This window comes from Dipodomys ordii, unplaced genomic scaffold (genome assembly GCF_000151885.1).
Source record: "Dipodomys ordii isolate 6190 unplaced genomic scaffold, Dord_2.0 Scaffold128, whole genome shotgun sequence".
NCBI classification, from domain to species: domain Eukaryota; kingdom Metazoa; phylum Chordata; class Mammalia; order Rodentia; family Heteromyidae; genus Dipodomys; species Dipodomys ordii.
Window position 1 is genome coordinate 2,239,921 of NW_012267344.1, and position 14,510 is coordinate 2,254,430.

The following is a 14,510-nucleotide window of genomic DNA, read 5'->3' on the forward strand; positions in this document are numbered from 1 at the left end:
TTCGAGTCCTGGTCCCAGCCCTAAACAAACACACCAACCCAAAAGCAATGGGAATAGCTCTTGGGAAGCAAACACATTCGAGGTGCCAGGACCTGGGTGGACAAACAGCTTCTCCCCGAAAGCCCTGGGGATGCGTGTTTGGAAGAAGCTCTTGTGAGCTCAGAATTGGGGGGCTAGTCTAGCAATGAGGGGGGGAGGGAAAGATGGGGGGGTGGGGATAATGGCCACGCTGTCAACTTCTCTGGGGGTCTTGTGTCTTCTCTTAAGGATCTGAACTCCTCCTGAAGAAGGATGAGAAGATGGAGCTCACGCTGGTGTCCCTGGGGGTGACCCCCCACTTCCGCCGGTTCACTGCCGAGTCCCTGGTGGAGATTGAGAAACGCATCTCAGCCCATCAGGCTGCCAAGAAAAGCAGGGAGAAAAGGAGGAGCAGAGAGGAGGAGGGTGAGAAGCTCCGGCCTCAGCTAGACTTGAAAGCCTGCAACCAGCTGCCCAAGTTTTATGGTGAACTCCCTGCGGAACTGGTTGGGGAGACCCTGGAGGATTTAGATCCTTTCTACAGCACTCATCGGGTAAGAGCTACTTGGGGGAGGGAGGGAGTCATGCTCTCTCAGTGAGAGGCCCAGAGATCCAGGGGATCCCCTAAGTCTTGACAAATGGGACGAGGCTGCTAAAGATTCAGAAACCAAGCCATCCATGTAACGCAGCGCTCACATGCTTTGAATCTCTCTCCACGAGATTTTTGGCTTTTTGTGGGTGCCAGGGCTCGAACTCGAGGCCTGGGCACTGTCCCTGAGCTTCTTTGTGTTCAAGGCTGGCGTTCTACCACTTTGAGCCCAATATGGCGCCACTTCCGGTTTCCTGGTGGTTTATTGCTGGTAAGAAGCCCAGGCTGGCTTTGAACTGCCATCCTCTTGTCTCAGCCTGCTGAGTGGTTGGGATGGCAGGCGTGAGCTACCAGCCCCAGCCTTGCTGTCATGAGTCTCTTGCTTTGAAATGTGGTTGGGCCAGGTTTCTGATTCTCACGTGTGTGTGTGTGTGTGTGTGTGTGTGTGTGTCCTTTTTTGCTCTGTTGTGTTTTAGACTTTCATTGTGCTGAACAAAGGGAGGACCATCTCCCGGTTTAGTGCCACCCGGGCCCTGTGGCTCTTCAGTCCTTTCAACCCCATCCGAAGAACAGCCATCAAGGTGTCCGTTCATTCGTATCCTTTGTGTCTCGGTGGGTTCAAAGCAGGCGCCCAGGGGCAGGGCGCCCCGTGGCTCACACCTGTCACCCCAGCCACTCAGGAAGCTGAGATCTGAGGATCCCACTTCCAAGCCAGCACCAGCCGAAAAGTCTCTGAGACTCTTCTCTCCAAGGGCTCACCAAAAAGCCTGAGTGGAAGTGTGACACAAGTGGTAGAGCATCAGCGTTGAGAGTAAAACCTCAAGGACAGCACCCAGGCCCTAAGTTCAAGCCCTTGTATTAGCATAGAATAAGAATACTACTATTGCCGGGCGCTGGTGGCTCACGCCTGTCATCCTAGCTACTCAGGAGGCTGAGGTCTGAGGATCACAGTTCAAAGCCAGCCCGGGCAGGAAAGTCCGTGAAACTCTTATCTCCAATAAACCACCAGAAAACCAAAAGTGGCGCTGTGGCTCAAGTGGTAGAGCGCTCGCCTTGAGCTGAAGAGCTAAGGGATAGTGCTCAAGCCCAGAGTTCAAGTCCCACGATGGACAAAAAAAAAAAGAAGAATACTAGTATTATTGTATCTAATTATCTAGAATGATACTAATATTATCATTGTTTATAATAATTATATCATTATTTGCAATAACATCATCACCTATGTAATAATTTATATATAATTTATAACGATGATCATATATAATTATACAGTTATATATTTATTATATATAATTACATATTAATAATATAATTATAGTATATGATTATAATGTGTAATATGATATATAATTATATATTTCTTTGCTTATATTTATGTAATTTATATATAAATTATTATATATCTAAAGGTATATATCAATAAATATACTATGTATAAATATATTTATATATATAAATTTATTTTCTATAAAATTCATTTATACATAAATAAATACATTTACTTGTATAATTCATATATACATTATTGTATAATAGTGATACTGTTATATAATTTAGATGATATTTTATATGATATCAAATTTTATATAATGTCATTGTAAGTTATATGATATTATTTATAATTTGGTGATATATAATAGTATGTGATATATAATAATATAAATAATGATAATAGTATCATAAATAATGATAATTGTATGATATCAAATGCACACCCACAGGAAAGAAAGGAAAGGTAAAAGAAACCCCTTTGTGCAACTACTTAAAGCTAATTTTCTTTTTTTGTATTTTGGTACTGGGGCTTGAACTCAGGGCCTGGGCGCTGTCCCTGAGCTTCTTTTACTCAAGGCTGGTGGCTCTACCACTTGAGCCACAGCGCCACTTCCAGTTTTCTGGTGGTCCACTGGAGAGGAGAGTCTCATGGACTTTCCCTTCCTGGGCTGGCTTTGAACCATGATCCTCAGATCTCAGCTTCCTGAGTAGCTGGGATGACAGGCGGGAGCCACCAACACCGGCTCCTAAGTACCATTAAACACAACAAGATGCAGTCTGACTTTATAAAGTCTGTAGAATGACAGGTGTGATCTCTTGAAAAATGTTAACACTTGTGTTCGAGTCCTCCGTAGATGTGAGCCAATTTCTTCATTGAAGTATAATTTAGTGATCATTACAGAGGAGAACAAGGAAATAATGCGTTTGAATTAGATGCATTTTGCCTGCTCAAATCGGGTCTGTTCCTAGGTAACCAGAAAACACGGCGCATTAGCAAAGCATTTACAGAAAGCCCGAAGATAGATTTAACATTCCTGCTCACCCCGAGGCCAGAGAGCAAAGGCTGACTCTGGGGAGGCCAGGGTTCCCTGCTGGAATTTGTCTTCTTTTATTATTATTATTTTTTGGTTCATTTTCCTTCAGAAAGATCCAGAAGGGAGCAGGAAGAAGAAAAAAAATGACCCCTGTAGGCAAAAACTCGCTTTTGCATTCTTTCCCACAGCTTTAGCCTTTGTGGGGTGGTCCCCCTCTCTCCCTGCCCCAGCTACTCAGGAGGCTTGAGATCTGGAGGATCACTGTTCAAAGCCAGCCCGGGCAGGAACGTCCATGATGACTCTCCTCTCCCCTGAACCACCAGAAAACTGGAAGTGGTTCAAAGTGGCAGTGCGCTGGCCTTGAGCAAAAGAAGCTCAGGAATAGCACCCAGGCCTCTTCTTCATACTGGGCCCACTTGGTATATACTGGGCCTGACATTCTACCCACTGGGCCTCACCCCTCAACAGGCTCCAATCCGGATGAGAGAGAATTCTATCTACCTGATTTCAGAGACAAAATGGGGTGAGGCGCTGGTAGCACATGCCTGTAATCCCAGCTTACCTGGGGAAGGCTGAAATAGGAGGATCACGGTTTCAAAGCCAGCCTGGGACAGGAAAGTCTGTGAGATTCTGGCCTCTAAGGCACCAGCCAAAAAGCTGGACGTGGAAGTAAGCGGCTATAAGTGGAAGAGTACCAGCTTTGAGGGGGAAAAGCTCAGGGACAGTGGCCAGGTCCCAAGTTCAAGCCCCGGGACCGGCACACACACACACACACACACACACACACACACACACACGCACACACACACACAGAGGTGATCTTAAATGACATGATGTGCATGGGAAACCCAATCTTTCCTTAACACGGGCCTTGCAGTTGGTTCACTACCTTTATTACGGTCACGATTCTGATCAATTGTGGGTGTATGACCCAGAATGACCTTCCAGAAAAAATCGAGTGAGTTGCTCTATCGTACCATTTCCTGGGCTTTCCCCATTTCTCTTTGCCCTCTTGTTTTTCTCGGCCCTTTAAAAAATTTGTCTTTATCTTCCCTGTTTCTTTGTAGAATGCTGAATTCAATCATCAATTTGATTTTAGAAGGATTTAGGTTTCTTTTTCTGGTTTTGTTTGTTTCGTTGGTGTTTTCTCTGGGTGGGTGCACAGAAATGTGATTGAATTCAGGAGGGTCTCAAAACTTGCACTTGGATTTTTCTCCCTCATGACGGGTGCTCTACCGCTTGAGCCACGCCTCCACTTCAGCCTTTTGGCACATTCCTTGGAGTCTCTTGGGATTCTCTGCTCCAGCTGGCTTTTAACCAGGATCCTCAGATCGCAGCCTCTTGAGTAGCTAGGAGCCAAGATGTTGGGCCACTGGTTACCCAATTTTTCTGTGGGTTTTATTTTCTTCAAAACACACAAAAAATATTTTTTAAAGTCATAACCATATGGATTGGCTGAGCGCCGGTGGCTCACGCCTGTCATCCTAGCTACTCAGGAGGCTGAGAGCTGAGGATCATGGTTCAAAGCCAGCCCGGGCAGGAAAGTCTGTGAGACTCTTATTTCCAGTGAACAACTAGAAAACCAGAAGTGGCGCTGTGGCTCAAATGGTAGAGCACTCGCCTTGAGCAAAAAGCAGCTCAGGGACAGCGCCCAGGCCCTGAGTTCAGGCCCCATGACCAAAGAAAACGCCTAGCAAAAAAACAAAAAAGCCCCCCCCACTCGCACAAAAATATGGGGGAGAACATTCCAGAAAGAGTAGGGAGACAAAAATGTTAGCAATGGCTGGCGAATAGATCTCTCCTGACCACCTTCTACCCTGCACGCACAGCAAACTATCACTGGGTGTCCTCAGGACGACGTATGGTAGCCATTTGGGTGGGGTCTGTGTGAAGGGCCGGGTGTGGTAGCGCACGCCTATAATCTCACTGCTCAAGTGGCCGAGGTAGGAAGATCACAAGCGCCATGCAGTGAGACTCCATCGCACATAAGCAAGTGCTTAACTGGAGGTGTGGCTCAAGTGGTAGAGCACCGGCCTTGAGCTGCGGAGCTGAGGGACAGCGCCCAGGCCCACCGAGCCGCTGGTTTGGAGCCATGGCTTTGCTGATGGCTTCTCCAAGTGAGAGAAAGCAGAACATTTCCACGCCAGGCAAATAAAGGCTCACTGGGCCTGACGGGAGAAGAGGAGGGAGGCAGGGAGGAAGTTTCTAGAACCCATGCCCTCTTCCCCCATCCATGGGTCTGGAACAAAGCAGACGCCAGCTTCCACCAGACAGGTGTACGGAACATGAAACAGGGGGATCACAGTCCTTCCCCCCCCCCCGCACTGCGGGCTGCCCCACCCGCCCTACTCACCCCTGTGTGCCTGCCACTCCTCCATCCACAACTGCCCTTCCCCACGCACCTCCTTCCTCCTCACCTGGACCTGGTGGCTCCCAGGGACCCAGCAGCCCAGCTCTCCTTCCTACAGGCAGAGAAAACACCCCAGCGATCCTCCTCCTCCTCCTCCTCCTCTTTCCCTTCCTCTTTCCTGCCTTCCTTCCTTCCTTTCTGTTTGCTTCCTTCCTTCCTTCCTTCCTTCCCTCCCTCCCCCCCAACCTCCTCCTTTCTTTCTTTCTTTTTTCTTCATTCATTCTTTCTTTCCTCCTCCTCCTCCTTCCTTTTTCTTCTTCTTCTTCCTCCTCCTCCTTCCTCCTCCTCCTCCTTCCTCTTCTTCTTCCTCCTCCTCCTCTTCCCCTCCCTCCTCTTCCTCCTTCCTCTTTCTTTCTTTCTTTCTTTCTTTCTTTCTTTCTTTCTTTCTTTCTTTCTTTCTTTCTTTGTTCTTTCCCCTCCTTCTCCTTTTTCCTCCTCCTCCTCCTTCTTTTTCTTTTTCTTCTTCTTCTTCCTCTTCTTTCTCCTCCTTCTTCTTCCTCCTCCTTCTTTTCTCCTCCTCCTCTTCCTTCTTTTCTCCTCCTCCTCTTCCTCCTCCTCTTCCCCTTCCTCCTTCCTTCCTTCTTTCTTTCTTTCTTTCCTCCTCATTCTCCTCCTTTTCCTCCTCTCCTCCTCCTCTTCCTTCCTCTTCCTTCTTTCTCTGTCTCTCTGTCTCTGTCTCTCTCTGTCTCTGTCTGTCTGACTCTGTCTCTGTCTGTCTGTCTCTGTCTCTGTATCTGTCTCTGTCTCTCTCTGTCTTTCTCTGTCTCTGTCTCTCTCTGTCTGTGTCTGTGTCTCTGTCTATCTGTCTCTGTCTCTCTGTCTGTGTCTGTGTCTCTGTCTGTGTGTCTGTCTCTGGCACAGGTCACTGCGCTCTCTCACAGGTACGTCTTCACCGTCATTTACACCTTTGAAGCTCTGATAAAGATCCTGGCGAGGGGCTTCTGCCTCAATGAGTTCACCTACCTGCGGGACCCCTGGAACTGGCTGGACTTCAGTGTCATCTCCCTGGCGTGAGTCCCCCCCCGGCGTGAGTGCCCCCCCCGTGTGATTCCCCCCCAGATGACCGGTGTCATCTGTGTGCCGCCTGTGGTTCATCGTTATTTTTAGGGGTCTCCAGGATCATTCTCCCGTGAGGTTTCCTCATCTGTTAATCCAGCTCCCTCTGCAGGGGCCAAGTCAGAGACCTCAACTCAGGCCGGGCACCCATGGCTCACGCCTGTCATCCCAGCTCCTCAGGAGGCTGAGATCTGAGGATCATGGTTCAAGGCCAGCCCGGGCAGGAGAGACCGTGAGACTCCTATCTCCAAGGCACCACCAGAAAAACCGGAAGTGGTGCCAGCCTTGAGCCCAGAGAGGCTCAGGGAGCGCACCCAGGCCCCCCACGTTCAAGCCTTTTGAGTGGCAAACAACAAGATTGCCTATTTGCACAGCCAGGCATCTGTGTAGAACCCAGAGCCTGGGATCACAGCCCGACTTCTCAGCGATCCTTTGTGAGAGAGATACCCCGGTGTGCACACCCGTGTGCAGAGGGCAGGGCTGGGCTGTCCGTGGTGGTCAGCCACGGGCGTGCTGACGGTCCTGTCCACCGCGATCACCCCCTTTGTGTCCTGCCTGCGATCCCGGGGTCCCCCTACCCGGCTCAGTCAATCTCACGGTCCCCCCCCCAGGTATGTGGGTGCAGCTACCAACCTCCAAGGAATCTCCGGCCTGCGAACTTTCCGTGTTCTGAGAGCGTTGAAGACCGTCTCTGTGATCCCAGGTGGGTTGTGGACTCCATTTTGTCCTATTACTATTACTGCTGCTGCTGTTGTTGTTGTTGGTGGTGGTGGTGCCAGTCTCGGCTCTCGGGTTCTCCTACCCTGGGGCTGGCTTTGAACCTCCGATCTTGGTGGGGGTGTGAGCTGGGCATGTGGTCCGTTCTCTGCAGGGCTGAAGGTCATAGTAGGAGCTTTGATCCACTCGGTGAGGAAGCTGGCAGACGTGACCATCCTCACCGTCTTCTGCCTCAGTGTCTTCGCCCTGGTGGGCCTGCAGCTCTTCAAGGGCAACCTCAAGAACAAGTGTGTCTGGAACACCACAACCTTCCCGGCGAACGCCAGCGACTCCACCGACAGGAAAGGTGAGTGCCGATCACCCGCTCTCCAGACCAGGACTGTAGCTCATGCCCAGCATCCCAGCCATGTCAGCAGGCTGAGATCCGGAGGATCGCGTGTCAAAGCCAGCCCCAGGGGGAAGGAAAGTCCCTGAGACTCTTTAGTCTCCAGTGAACCACACCCCCCCAAAACAAAGCCTGAAGTGGAGGCGTGGTTCAAGTGGTGGAGCACCCACCTTGTATGAAAAACCCAAGTGGGCCTGGGAGGTCCCCGGAGACTGGAGACATGGCTCCATTGCTGGAGAACTTGCCCGGGAGCAGTAATAGCAGGTACTGAGTTCAAATCTCAGTCTTGGACTGAAAAAAAAAAGAGAGAGCTGGGGGTCTTGAGTTCAAGTGTCAGCACAGACACCCACACAAAAACAAAATAAGGCCTGAGTTTGTTGGGCCCGAGAGCTGCTTTATGGATCGAGGCCCTGAATGTCTGTAGAGAGATACATTTGGATCTTTTTTGGTCTTTTTTGGTCCTCCCAGAATGCGTCTGCTGCATCAGGTCTAACGTGCTCCCCAGAATCTCTTTTATTTTAATCTTATTTTAGAGTAGTGAGTATTGTAGCCAGGTATGGGCGGCTCATGCCTGTCACCCCAGCTTCTCAGGAGGCTGAGATCCGGAGGATCGCGGTTCAAAAGTCCCCCTGGGACTCTCTGATCTCCAATGAACCATGCAAAAAGCCAGAGGTGGAAGTGTGGTCCAAGTGGTAGAGCGCCAGACTTGAGAGCTAAAAAGAAAAGAAAAGAAAATTAAAAAGCTAAAGAAAGAGCCCAGGCTTTGAGTTAGGCCCTGCTGGAAGCATCCAGAACCATGGGGGGTGGGGGGGTAGGGGGGGAACTGCTCATGTCTTCCTTTCTTTCTGCAGAGAAGTATGTGATCAAGGAAGGCACGTCGGAGCCCCTGCTGTGCGGGAATGGCTCTGACTCAGGGTGAGTTCCCAGCCCACCAGGGTCCCAAGGCCGGGTGTCCCTCTCTTGTGTCCAGTGTTCTCTGGTCAGATACACCGTTACCATCTTGAGGAAAGATACACTGACCAGGTACAGTGGCTCACGCCTGCTGTCCCAGCTGACTCAGGAGGCTGAGATCCAGAGGATCACAGTCCAAAATCAACTGGGGACCAGAAAAGCTGATGAGATTCTTCTCTCCAGTGAACCACCAAAAAAAGCTGGAAAAGGGGATGTGGCCCAAAGTGGGAGAGGGCCAGTCTTGAGTGAAAGAGAGCTCAGGGACATTGTCCAGGCCCCAGGATGGCAGAGAGAGAGAGAGAGAGAGAGAGAGAGAGAGAGAGAGAGAGAGAGAGTCATGACTTCTTGCCATGATCCAAGGCTTTGGGACTTAATACAATGATTCATTTAGCCAGTTAACCATTTATTCATTTACTTAACTATTTATTTAGAAATGGAGGGCTTGTGGCTTCAAGATGCCCCTCTTCTGCATGTAAGGTTGTCAGCCACACTTGGATGGGTTCTCGGACAGAATCAGCAAGAGCCCAGAACAGTGGAAGTGTGCGAAGCCCAGAACTCTTCCTGCTCTCTCCTTCCTTTCTCCCTCCTCCCTCTTCCCCTCTTCCCCAACCCCTCCTCTTCCTCCTGCCCTAGTCCCTCCTCTTCCGTCTCCCCTCCCTTCCTCTTCTCTACCCCTTCTTTCCCTTCCCATCCCTTCTCCTTCCCCTCCCCTCCTCCTCCTTTACTCTGTCTCTCTCTCCCTCCTTCTCCTCTTCCTTCTTCCTCTCCATACAACTCCTTAAATACTAATGATGGATGCAGGGATTTTGTTGTTTGTTCAACAGCGCTATCCAAACAGGTCTGCCTTATTTTAGGTCAGTAGATTGTTGTAATGTAGGTAAAATGGCATTGGAAAGAAAAAGTATATATTTTGAAGTTCCAAATAGGCATCAAAAATAAAAGTCAGTGCCAGTGGCTCACGCCTGACATCCTAGCTACTCAGGATACTGAGATCTGAGGATCATGGTTCAAAACCAGCCTGGGCAGCAGAAAACCAGAAGTGGCGCTGTGGCTCAAGTGGTAGAGCGCCAGCCTTGAGCACACAAGAGCTCAGGGACAGCGCCCAGGCCCTGAGTTCAAGTCCCAGGACCAACAGAAAAAAAGGAGGAGGAGAAGGAGGAAAAGAAGAAAGAGGAGGAGGAGGAGGAGGAGGAAGGTCACCTTGAACTCTAATCTCTGATGTCCAACTCTGTGGGTCTTCCACGGACTTGAACTGCTTTGTATCCAATAAACAGAGGCTGTCAAATCAATAATTGGTTTTTTTTTTTCTGCTCACCACAGCCACTGCCCTGAAGGCTCGATCTGCCTTAAAACTTACCAAAACCCAGATTACAACTACACCAGCTTCGATTCCTTCGCCTGGGCCTTCCTCTCCCTCTTCCGCCTCATGACACAGGACTCCTGGGAACGCCTCTACCAGCAGGTGTGGACTCTGTGTGTGTGTGTGTGTGTGTGTGTGTGTGTGTGTGCTGGTCCTGGGGCTTGAACTTATAGGGCCTGGTACTGTGCCACTTCCGGGTTTCTGGTGGTTCATTGGAGATGAGAGTCTCAGAGACTTTCCTACCCAGGCTGGCTTTGAACCGTGATCCTCTAGATCTCAGCCTCCTGAGTAGCTGGGATGACAGGCGTGAGCCACCAGGACCTGGCTCCCCAGGCAGACTCCACAGGAGGCTGGGGGGGGGATCTGTGGGTATGGCTCCCCTCTTCCTGGAGTCTGAGGGTGCGGGTGGGGGATCCTGACATAATGTACAGGGGACTCCTGTACTATGAATCCGGGCGCCTCTTTGCTTTCCCTTGTACCTGCAGACGCTCAGGGCATCTGGGAAGATGTACATGATCTTCTTCATGCTGGTCATCTTCCTGGGCTCCTTCTACCTGGTCAACCTCATCCTGGCCGTGGTCACCATGGCCTACGAAGAACAGAACCAGGCCACCATGCTGGAAATCGAGGCGAAGGCGAAGAAATTCCAGGAGGCCTCTGAGTTGCTGCAGAAGGAGCAGGAGGTGGGTAAGGGGGTTAAATAGTTGGGGGGCCACCTGGAGAGAATATCTAGTGTCATCTCTGGGACTTGAACTCAGGGCCTGGGCACAGTCCATGAGCTCTTTGTACTCAAGGCTGACGCTCTGCCACTTTGAGCCAGATAGATGGCGCCACTTCCGGTTTCCTGGTGGTTGATTGGAGGTGAGAGTCTCACAGACTTTCCTGCCCTGGCTGGCTTTGAACTGTGATCCTCTAGATCTCAGCCTCCTCAGTAGCTAGGATGACAGGCCTAAGCCATCAATGCTCAGCTAGGGAGATGCATCTTGATCCAGTCTTAGATCCATTTCTTTAAAAAAAAATTGTCCAGGCATCCATGGCTCACACCTGCCATGGTAGTGACTCAGGAGGCTGAGATCGGAGGATCACAGTTCAAAGTCAACCCTGGGCAGGAAGCCCTTGAGACTCTAATCTCCAGTGAACCACCAAAAGGCTGCAAGTGGAGCTATGGCTCCAAGTGGTAGCCTTGACCACCAAAGCTCTAGAACAGCACCCAGGTCCTGAGTTCAAGCCCCAGGACTGGCACCCAAAAAAACGAGGGGACCGGGTGGGGCCCCCAGCAGCTACCAGCGACTGAGTGACAAAGGGGCCCCTGAGCTGGTCACTTCATCCTGACCCCAGCACGGTACAGCCCTGATCCTTTCCTGTCCTCTGTCTCCGATCCTCCACCCCTGTGGCCTCTGTGTCTAGGACACACATGCGTGTTCAACCTGGCTCAATCTGCTCTGTCTCTGTCTCTGTCTGTCTCTGTCTCTGTCTGTCTCTGTCTCTGTCTGTCTCTGTCTCTCCTTCCCCAGGTGTTGGCATCGCTGGGCATTGACACAGCCTCGCTCCATTCCCACAATGAATCACCACCAGCCACCCAAAACACCAATGACCCCAGAAGGCATGGATTGAAAGCCAGGGTGTCCGAAGGCTCCGCCGACAACAACTCTCCCCAATCGGAGCCTTACAACCAGCGCAGGATGGTGAGAGTTCGAAGCTCCGCTCGGAGCCTTGGTTGTCGGGGGTGAAGGCGTGGTTCAAGTAGGAGAGCATCAGCCTTAAACAACAAAAAGCCAAGCAAGAGTGTAAAGCCTTGAGTGCAAGTCTCAGTACCAGCACACATGCATGCACACACACACACACACACACACTTGTTGGAATTGCAAAACATGGGAAAAGAGAATACAGGATGACCCTTATATGAGAGCATTGTGCTCCTAGTCAGGCAGCATTGGAGCAAGAGTCTAGGTTTGTAGGGAAAATGGATGTCCACCATGTTTGTGGACAGGGAGGGGCCGCGTCTCTAGGGGAAATCTGATTGGCTGCTCTAGAGTTGGTGGGCAGAATTTCCCTGTCCTTGGTGCTGAAATCACTCCTAGAATTTCCATTTTCTTTCTTTCTTCCTTCCTTCTTTTCTTTATTTTTCCTTCCTTCCTTCCTTCCTTTCTTCCTTCCTTCCTTTCTTTATTTCTTTCTTCTTTCCTTCTTCCTTTCTTTATTTCTTTCTTCTTTCCTTCTTCCTTTCTTTCTCTCTTTTCTTCTTTCCTTCCTTCCTTTCCTTCTTTCCTTCCTTCTTTCTTTTCCTTTTTGCTCAAGGCTAGTGCTCTACCATTTAAGCCACAGCTTTACTTCTGACATTTTGGTTGGTTCATTGAAGATAAGAGTCTCATGGACTTTGAACTGCAAGCCTCCAGATATCAGCCTCCTGAGTAGCTAGGATGACAGGCTTTGAGCACACTGGCACCTGGCCTATGAGACTCTTACCTCCAGTGAACCACCAAAAAGCTAGAAGTGGAGGCTCATGTGGTAGAGGGCTAGACTTGAGGGGAAAGCTAAGGCCCAGGGCTGGGAAGGTGGCTCAGTGGTAGAGCGCTTGCCTTGCATGCCTGAGGCTCTGGGTTTGATTCCTCAGCACCACATAAGCAAAAAAGAAAAAAGCCGGAAGTGGCGCTGTGGCTCAAGTGGTAGAGCGCTAGCCTTGAGCTGAAGAGCTGAGGGACAGCGCCCAGGCCCAGAGTTCAGGCCCCACGACTGGACCCCCCCCCAAAAAAGAAAAAAAAAGCTAAGGCCCAGCGATCAGGCCCTGAGTTCAAGTCCTAGCACCAGTACACAATAAATTATGGTGATAATGAGGATCGCAGGACGTGAAGAGGGCAGAGGTCACTATGCTCTTGATTGATCACATGACCAGCCTGCAGCCTGTCTCTCTCCCTGTTCATGACTGGGGCGATGCCCAGTCCTTCCTAGGCCTCACTGCGGGGAGACGCCGAGCCAGCCACAGCAGCGTGTTTCATTTCCGAGCACCTGGGCGAGAAATTTCCTTCTCTGATGGGGTCAGTGATGATGGAGTGTTTCATGGAGATCCCGAAAGCCAACGCGGCCCTGTGCTCATGGGCAGGGGTCCTGGACCACAAGACCCCCTTCCCAGAATCCCACTGCCACAACCCCCCAACTCTGGCTCTGGATATGGGGATGGGGGAACTAGCATGTTACCTGTTCCTGGAGCCACGGATGTCCCGGTGAGTTTGTACACCCCATTTGCTCCTTAGGTGAGGGAGAGGAGTATCTTCTTAGATTTTTTTTTTTGGACATCAGTCCTAGGACTTGAACTCTGGGTTTGGGCGCTGTCCCCTGAGATCAAGGCGAGTACTCTACCACTTGAGTCCCAGCACCACTTCCAGTTTTCTGGTGGTTCATTGGTGAAAAGAGTTTCACAGACTTTCCTTCCTTGGGCTGGCTTTGAACTCCAATCCTTTAGATCTCAGCGTCCTGAGTAGCTGGGATGACAGGCGGGAGCCATCAGCATCCAGCCTGCTTTGAATTCCTTAACAGAATAACTGGCTTGAACCCTGTAATTTAATTTGAATTCTCCCTCCAGTTTCAGTAATGAGGCCTCAAGTGTTTTTGATTTGCCCTCTCTGGCTAGCCAGAGGGAGAGACAGAGCATATTGCAAATGATTTGAGCTCTACTGACTTAGGAAAGGCTTACAGAATTGTGTTCTCTCAATGTGGTTAGATACTGTGGGATTCAAGATGCCAGTAAGAAAAACAAAAATGAAAACAAAAATTGTCTCCACCGGTAAATGAAAAAGAAATCTAGTATTTACATATGGGAATGAAAGAGTGTGGTATTGTGAGAAAACCCATCTTTTCTACCAAAGTAAATTTGCTTCCTTTCTGTGAGTTTCCAGAGACTTGTTTCTCTGAATGGCTCCTGCCTGGGCCGGTGGCTTGACCCTTGTGAATTACTTTAGTGACATCCATCCTTTTCCTGAGCATTTGAATGAAGATGGCCAGAGAGGAGCTCCTGGAATATGCTTACATCTTGTTAATTCAGCCACATCCTTCTGCAGACTGTGAACCTGAGCTCAGCCAATAGGAGCAGAGGGGCCTGAGCTTGGCCAATAGGAGCAGGGGAGGCTTAAACTTGGCCAATGTGGGCTGAGGGGACTGAGCTCAGCTAATGGGAGCCAGAAGGACCTGAGCGCAACCAATGGGAGCAGAGGAGGCCTGAGCTCAGCCAATGGGAGCAGAGGGGTGGAACCTGCTTGCTAGGGATAAAAAGGGAGCAGCCGGCCTGCTCTGTGTTGCTTGCTTGCCAGGTTTTTTGGCTGATGGCAGCTGCAGACTGCGGAAGTAAACTTTGCCTTGCTGAGCACATCCAGACAGGGCTTCAAAGGTGGAAGATTCTGGTATACAATGTTGTAGTCCATTCAGCTCCTATTAACAGAATAACCACAGTCAATGTGAGACTGAGGATCCACAGGAGTTGGTCTCTCAGAGCTCTGAAGATTGGAGTTTCAAGGTCAAGTGGATGACAGATTCCACTGTGTGGGGAGGTGGGAGAGCATCCTCCACCTGGACTCCAGAGATGACAACTTCTTGTTGCTCCCTGGTGTCTGTCTGTCTGTCTGTCTGTCTCTTGGCTTGAACCCAGGGCCAGGGTGCTGTCTCTGAACTCTTCTGCTCCAGGCTAGAGCTCATTACCAAGGATTCTTCCTCCACAGGGAAGCTTG

General features: G+C 50.2%; 1 protein-coding gene across 1 annotated transcript in view; it reads left to right on the plus strand.

Annotated features, from left to right (window-relative positions):
* The first annotated feature begins 299 nt into the window (after positions 1-299).
* Scn10a (sodium channel, voltage gated, type X alpha subunit) overlaps positions 300-14,510 on the plus strand; it is a 39,167-nt gene continuing 24,956 nt past the window's right edge. The window contains exons 1-11 of the mRNA XM_013030251.1: positions 300-572; positions 1,084-1,202; positions 3,791-3,871; positions 6,205-6,333; positions 6,991-7,082; positions 7,251-7,442; positions 8,333-8,396; positions 9,753-9,894; positions 10,278-10,475; positions 11,307-11,477; positions 12,732-13,013. Coding sequence (XP_012885705.1) covers positions 300-572; positions 1,084-1,202; positions 3,791-3,871; positions 6,205-6,333; positions 6,991-7,082; positions 7,251-7,442; positions 8,333-8,396; positions 9,753-9,894; positions 10,278-10,475; positions 11,307-11,477; positions 12,732-13,013 — 1,743 coding nt within the window. The remainder of the gene's footprint in view (positions 573-1,083; positions 1,203-3,790; positions 3,872-6,204; positions 6,334-6,990; positions 7,083-7,250; positions 7,443-8,332; positions 8,397-9,752; positions 9,895-10,277; positions 10,476-11,306; positions 11,478-12,731; positions 13,014-14,510) is intronic.